This window comes from Oratosquilla oratoria, chromosome 14 (assembly GCF_046742065.1).
Source record: "Oratosquilla oratoria isolate Oo_2021 chromosome 14, ASM4674206v1, whole genome shotgun sequence".
NCBI lineage: Eukaryota > Metazoa > Arthropoda > Malacostraca > Stomatopoda > Squillidae > Oratosquilla > Oratosquilla oratoria.
Genome location: NC_134790.1, coordinates 12,235,931 through 12,243,430, shown reverse-complemented (window position 1 = coordinate 12,243,430; position 7,500 = coordinate 12,235,931). Strand labels below are relative to the sequence as shown.

Here is a 7,500-nt window from a genome sequence, read left to right as displayed (position 1 = left end):
TCAACTTTAGTTCTCATGTTCCGTTAGGTCAAGAATAGAATGAAAATAAGTATTTATGCATACAAGCGTGTTTTATATTCTTCACGAAAGACAGCATTTTGGTCGTCGTGTTCGTTCAGTATCGTAGAAGGAGGGAAAGAGGAGATAGGGAAGGTAGAAAAATCAACAAATAAAAGTAAGTAAATAGATAAATAAAAATAAATGATAAAACAAGTAAATAAATAAAAAAGGTGTCATTCAGGCTGGCGGAGTTGACCAATATTTTCTTTATTTATTTATCTTTTTTTATCTCCAGATGACGAATGCTGGCATAAATGATTTTTATGCTTTCAGTTTTTTATTTATGCTTTTTCCCAGTTTCGTGTTTCATTTCCTTTTTTCGAGCTGTCATGGCTGCCTGGCATGGGAGTGGAAGTTAGGCTCCTTATTCTCACTCACCCCCCCTCCTCCTCCTTCTCCTGTTTTGATTAACGTCAAGCGATTCTATTCGCCTCCGTGGTATGCATTGTATGTCAGGCAAGAATCTCTCTCTGGTATTATACCAGGGCCGTACCTTCTGGGTAGGGGGTGTGGGTCAGGGAGGAGAAATGCCCCCCCCCCCCTTTGAATTTTTTTCCTTCAAAAATCTAACTTCCACATTTTCTGGTAATTACCAAATCAAATTGGTGGGGTGTAGTTCCCCCCCCAAAAAAAAAAAAATAATAATAATAATAATAATAATAAAAATGATAAAATAAAATAAGATAAAAAAAATAGTAATAATAAGATTAGAAGTTATTTTTTTTATTCCAGGGACGGTGCCTCCCCCACTCCCCGAAAGGATACGGTTCTATATACAAAAACTCATACTCCCCTTCTCTCCCTCCCGATCCTATCCCAAGACTTCCAAGTCAACAAAGTGACGCCAATGGGTTTTCATTTTGCTGAATGGTGATAATTGTTGACTCGTGTTTCGCTCTCTGGAAGCCCGCAGCCCTGCAGTGGTTACCAACAGTCCTTAGGGCCTTCAAAAGGATCTCCCCTGGTGCCTTAGGATGCCCTCAAAGACACAAAGGGGAACACAAAGGGAAGACAAAAGAAGAACAAACAACAGCAGGCCTACTGGCGCTAATGAGGCTGTTTGTGTTTACTATACTAAGCTACAGTTAAGAAAACAGAGCAACTAGACGATAGAAGATGAACTAACACTACTGCTACCACTATCATATCCAATTACAATTAAATGCCGGGCTGTCAGATCTTTTATTGTAAGGGATAATATTCTATTTGCAGATTATAGTCCAAGTATTTATCTAGGCGATTTTTAAATGTTGTTGTGTTACTTCCAAAGACAGTGGAAAATAAAGAATTCCACACATTAACAACCCGGTTACTTTAAGAAGAAAATCTTTTACCAATTACTTTAAAATCGTGACGTCTTCTTGTATTTGATTGGTCTAATGAGAAGTAATCTTCGACATTGATGTTGTCAAAGCCTTTGAACATTTTAAAAACCTCGATTAAATCTCCTCGCATTCTCCTTTTTGAAAGTGAGAATAAATTTAGATTTTTAAGTCTTTCTTCATACAGCAGATTTCTCAGCCTAGGTATCTTTTTAGTCATTCTCTGTTGCACTCTTTCTATTTTACTAATATCTTTCTGGTAGTATGGGGACCAAAATTGTACACAGCATTCGAGATAGGGACGGACCAAGGAATTATAAAGGTTCAGTAATGTGTTTTTTTTTTCGCCATTCATTTGGTATTGGATGTGATCATTGTTACTTCCAATGTGCATGACTTTACATTTGTCAACGCTAAATTTCATTTGCCACTTGCTTGCCCAGCTTGATAATTTGTCTAGATTGTATTGCAGAGTTTCTTTCTCTTTGGTAGTTGTTACTTTGCCGGTAATTTTTGTGTCATCAGCAAATTTTGATACTTTGCAGAGGAGGGCGTCGTCTAAATCATTTACATATATTAAGAACAAAACGGGTCCCAGAATTGATCCTTGCGGTACACCACTTTTAACGTCGAGCTAGCAGGATGAGGCCCCGTTAATTACAACTCTCTGTTTTCGCTCAGAGAGCCAATCTTCAATCCAGTTGTGGATACTACCAGAAATACTGAGCGTTTTTAATTTGTCGAGCAATCGTTTATGGGGAACTTTATCGAATGCCTTCTGAAAAACTAGATAAATTACATCAACAGATCTACATTCCTCGTATTTGCTAAAGACGTTATGAAAGAAGTTGAGGAGATTAGTTAAACATGAGCGTTTGCTACGGAAGTCATGTGAATCTTTCATAATTTTCTTTTCTTCTAAAAATTTCACTACACTGTCGCGAATGATGGTCTCTAGCAGTTTACACACAATCGAAGCCAGGCTAATCAGTCTGTAGTTGCCTGGTTGTGATTTGTCCCCTTTCTTGAATATTGGTGTTACGTTAGCACATTTCTAGTCTGATGAGACTTTAACAAGTGTTAAAGATTTGTTGAAAAGGATGCACAAGGGTTTACTGATTTGATTTTTGACTTCTCGCAGAATTCCAGGTGAAATTTGGTCAGGTCCCAAGGCTTTATTAATTTTGAACTAATTAATTACTTGTACGACATCGCTCTCGGTAATTATGAGTTGATTTAAAACGTTTTGGGACATTTTATGTTCTGGTGGCTGATACACTGAGGAATCCTCGTCTGTGAAGATGGATGCAAAAAATTTATTAAGGATTGAGGCCATCTCATTTTCATCATCCGTATGTTTACCTTCATCGTTGTTTAGTGGACCAATGCCGCATAACTAAAGAATTTTTAGTTTTCGATTTGCTTGCCTCAGCAATATACTCTTCAATATTTTTCTTACTACGCTTCATCAGTGTTTTGGTTTCGCGGCGAATTCTGTCTTGGCTTTTAGTTGATAAATATTTTTTGTGCGCATGCTTTTTACGAGAGAGGTTGTTACTAATTTCCCTACTCCACCACTTTGGTTTATTTGTTGCCCGAGTCACTCCAGTGGGGCCCCCCCTAGTCGCTCCAGTGGGGGCCACCAAGTCTCTCTAGTGGGGCCCACCAAGTCGCTCAAGTGGGGGCCCCTGAGTCTCTCCAGTGGGGCCCTCAGAGTCGCTCCAGTAGGGGCCCCCGAGTCGCTCCAGTGGGGCCCCTCGAGTCGCTCCAGTAGGGACCCCCTATTCGCTCCAGTGAGGGCTCCCGAGTCGCTCCAGTGGGGGCCCCCCCGAGCCGATCCAGTGGGGGCCCCCGAGTCACTCCAGTGGGGAGGGGCCCGAGTCGCTCCAGTGGGGGCCCCCCGAGCCGATCCAGTGGGGGGCCCCGAGTCGCTCCAGTGGGGAGGGGCCCGAGTCGCTCCAGTGGGGGGGCCCGAGTCGCTCCAGTGGGGGCTCCCGTGTCGCTCCAGTGGGGGCCCCCGAGTCGCTCCAGTGGGGAGGGGCCCGAGTCCCTCCAGTGGGGGCCCCCGAGTCCCTCCAGTGGGGGTCCCCGAGTCGCTCCAGTAGGGACCCCGATTCGCTCCGGTGGGGCCCCCCCGAGTCGCTCCAGTGGGGGCCCCAATTCGCTTCATTGGGGGTCCTTGAGTCGCTCCAGTGGGGGCCCCCGAGTCGCTTCAGTGGCGGCCCCCCGAGTCGCTTCAGTGGGGGCCCCCGTGTCCCTCCAGTGGGGGCTCCCGAGCCTCTCCAGTGGGGGCCCCCGAGCCGCTCCAGTGGGGGGCCCTGAGCCGCTCTAGTGGGGGCCCCCCGAGTCCATCCAGTGGGGGGCCCCGAGTCCATCCAGTGGGGGCCCCCGATTCCCTCCAATCGGGCCCCCCGAGTCGCTACAGTGGGGCCCCCCGAGTCTTTCTAGTGGGGGCCCCCGAGTCCATTCAGTGGGGGTGCCCCGAGCCATTCCGGTGGGGGACCCCAAGCCGCTCCAATGGGGGTCCCGTGGGGGGCCCCGAATCGCTGCAGTTGGGGGCCCCGAGTCGCTCCAGTGTGAGGTCCCGAGCCGCTCCAGTGTGGGGCCCCGAGCCGCTCCAGTGTGGGGCCCCGAGCCGCTCCAGTGTGGGGCCCCGAGCCGCTCTAGTGTGGGGCCCCGAGACGTTCCAGTGGGGGGCTCCGAGCAGCTCCAGTGGGAGCCCCCGAGCAGCTCCAGCGGAAGGCCCCGAGTAGCTCCTGTGTGGGGCGCCCCGAGCCGCTCCAGTGTGGGGCGCCCCGAGCCGCTCCGGTGTGGGGCCCCAAGCCGCTCCAGTGTGGGGCCCCAAGCCGCTCCAGTGTGGGGCCCCAAGCCGCTCCAGTGTGGGGCCCCGAGCCGCTCCAGTGTGGGGCCCCAAGCCGCTCCAGTGTGGGGCCCCAAGCCGCTCCAGTGTGGGGCCCCAAGCCGCTCCAGTGTGGGGCCCCGAGCCGCTCCAGTGTGGGATCCCGAGCCGCTCTAGTGTGGGATCCCGAGCCGCTCTAGTGTGGGATCCCGAGCCGCTCTAGTGTGGGATCCCGAGCCGCTCCAGTGTGGGGCTCCGAGACGCTCCAGTGGGGGGCCCCGAGTCGCTCCAGTGGTGGGCCCCGAGGATTTTCAGTCGAAGTCGAAATTCGGAAGACCCCACACTGACCAGTTGGAAACCACCCAGATATCTTGAGATTCATCCGGTCAGAGTATTAGTATTGGAGGAACGAAGGGGTAAGTGGGTGCGGGCAGTGGCTAGGGTGGAAAGCTATGAGGGAGAGAGAGAGGAAGATAGGGCTTGGTGATGTGCTTACAGAGGCTGTGAAGTTGAGAGCAAGGGAAAAGCATAGCGTTTATTTTAAAGTGGAGAAGCTATATTGAAGAATAAAACTCCATTCATTAGATTAAAAATCCCGGAGGAATTCACTCGACAACGTAAGAGAAAAAATGTACGTCAATGAGATTGGAGATACATATTCTTTGTATATATCCATAAATTAGTAAGGGTAAACCAAACGCATGCTTGCTAGAACACCATATATATATATATATATATATATATATATATATATATATATATATATATATATATATACTCGTATATTATATTGAGGACAAAGAGAAAACGGAAACCCGAGAAGAGCTTTAAGCTTTATTACCGACGTTTTGACACATCTTTTTTCGACCAGTGTCGAAACGTCGGTAATAAAGCTCAAAAGCTCTTCTCGTGTTTTCGTTTCTTATCTGTTCTCAAATTTCCCACGTTGAATAATCACATATGCACAAACACACACACAGACACACACACACACACACACACACACACACACACACACACACACACACACACACACACACACACACACACACACACACACACACACATATATATATACACACACACACACACACATATATATATATATATATGTATACATATATATATATATATATATATATATATATATATATATATTACGTGGTGGTATTTGAGAGAGAAATGAAGGGGAACCGCACGAATATTGAGAATTCATGAAGAAGGGAATGGGCTGAAAAGGTTGAGAACCACTGGGCTAGGACCTGTCAGTAGCGATGCACGAAACGTCTCAACTCTGTCCTTCAAGACACATCTCGTTCTCCTTTACTTCCCCCAGCCCTGTTCCTCTCTGCTCCTGTGCTTCATCGATGTTTTGTTCCCATCTCATCCCTGGACTTCCTCTTAGTCTTCTCCCGTCTGGTACCCAGTTGTGTATTCTCTTTGGCAACCTGAGCTCTTCCATTCTCATTAGATGGCCAAACCATCGTTGTTGGTTTCTGCTGATATTATTGATTCTACTCCAAGTTTTGCCAATATATCCACGTTTCTTTTTCCTGTCTCTTCTTCGTTATTACTCCGTATATCATCCGTAATACTCTCATTTCTGCTGCTGTTATCTTGCTTTACTCTTCACGGCAGCCCCTCAGCTATAAGTGATGAAGTCACCCATGGGACCTGATCTTCGTGAATTTGTGTCCGCATGTCTGTCTGTATACCAAGATCTTCTTCCGCCTTATAAGGGATTAGATAGTTACTTTTATTGGCCCACAATAATTATAGAACAAATATTCATTCTTTTTTTTTTCTTTCTCTTGGTCTTATTCAGTCACTCGGGTTTCACTTGAAATTCCCTCATTTCCACCCACTTCACGGTTGTAGTTCAGAACGGTTATGGGATTTTCGTTTTGTGATATGTCAATAGTAATTTCTCACATTGAAAGAGACACTCTTGCCTGCCGCTCAAACGTACTTCCTTTACCACCGATTGGTTGTTACTTGGAACTATGAAAAGACGAAAAGGTGGCTTAGATTCCTAATGAACCACTTAACAGAATTCCATGACTGTCCTACCTGGGAATCGCTACAGATGTCTCCTTTTGGCTCAGCCTTGTTCACTTGGCTCGTTTCACATGCAGTACCCTTTTATGCAACATTTCCCTTGCATGTGAGCTACATCTTTAATTGCTTTTTCTCGCGCTTGAGGTGCCGCCACGCCCACCCCTCGCATCCCCTTTACACCCAAGAAATGGGCCGTTCCTTCGACGGAGATTTCAAACGGCTTTCGGCTGTGGCGGAGAGCAGGAGACCATCACGCGGAACCGACAGCGCCCTCAAAGCCGACAATGGCGGCGGCGGCGGTCGTGGTGTCGGCGGTCGTGGTTCTGATTGGCGGCATCGGCGGCTGCGTCTCAGGGCAGCATCTGCAGGCGGGGAACGACGGCAGGGGTAAGCAGTTCCTGGGGTTGTACTGCCAAATATGGAATGAAAGGATTCTAAAGCGATATGGATATACTAAATGCGGACACTTTCGATGCAGCCCGAAGGGATTTTTTCTCGTTTTCCCTATTTTTCACTTAAGGGGACGGGGAGGGAGGGTCATCGTGTAAACGAGGGAGTGGATCCCTGCTGTGGGTGTGCTGTGTCTTGCTGCATTGCTTCTGACTCGGGTAGTGGGCGGGAGACAGGGATTACCCTTTGTTCACGAGGAACTAAGATAAGAGGGAGATGAATGGGTGACGGATGGGAGTGGGATGGGTGGAGGGGGGTGGGTGTCTTTGATTTGGCTACCTCCCTTATAAGGGGGAAGGAACCCTTGGTATATAGAGAAATGCAGAGACTTTCACGAGAATGAGGTCCTGTGGGTTATTTTATCATTTACAGCGAAAGGGTCACCGAGAGGTGTAGAGACAAAATGCACGGAAGAAAAGGGGGAGAAGGAAGAGGAGAGGAAGAGGAGGAGTAAGGAGGAGGAGGAGGAGGAGGAAGAGAGGAGGAGGAGGAGGAGGAGGAAGAGAGGAGGAGGAGGAGGAGGAGGAGGAGGAGGAGGAAGCGGAGGAGGTAGTGTGCTGCATACTACAAGTGCGAAGAACTAATGGGCATATGATCCTTGTACTCTCACATCAATAGCAGTGAAAGATGAACTGTCAGAGTATTTACAGTACTTTCGTAAAATATATTCTCAATGAATTATCAGTATTTCTAACCTAGCCTAATATGACCTGACCTAACATAACCTCGCCTCACCTCACCTCATGAAACCTTGCCTAATCTCAGCTAGCC

The 7,500-nt window shown here is 47.5% G+C and overlaps 1 protein-coding gene across 1 annotated transcript in view; it reads left to right on the top strand.

Moving 5' to 3' along the window:
- The first annotated feature begins 5,876 nt into the window (after positions 1-5,876).
- LOC143032581 (ionotropic receptor 21a-like) overlaps positions 5,877-7,500 on the top strand; it is a 20,567-nt gene continuing 18,943 nt past the window's right edge. The window contains exons 1-2 of the mRNA XM_076197448.1: positions 5,877-5,922; positions 6,424-6,666. Coding sequence (XP_076053563.1) covers positions 5,877-5,922; positions 6,424-6,666 — 289 coding nt within the window. The remainder of the gene's footprint in view (positions 5,923-6,423; positions 6,667-7,500) is intronic.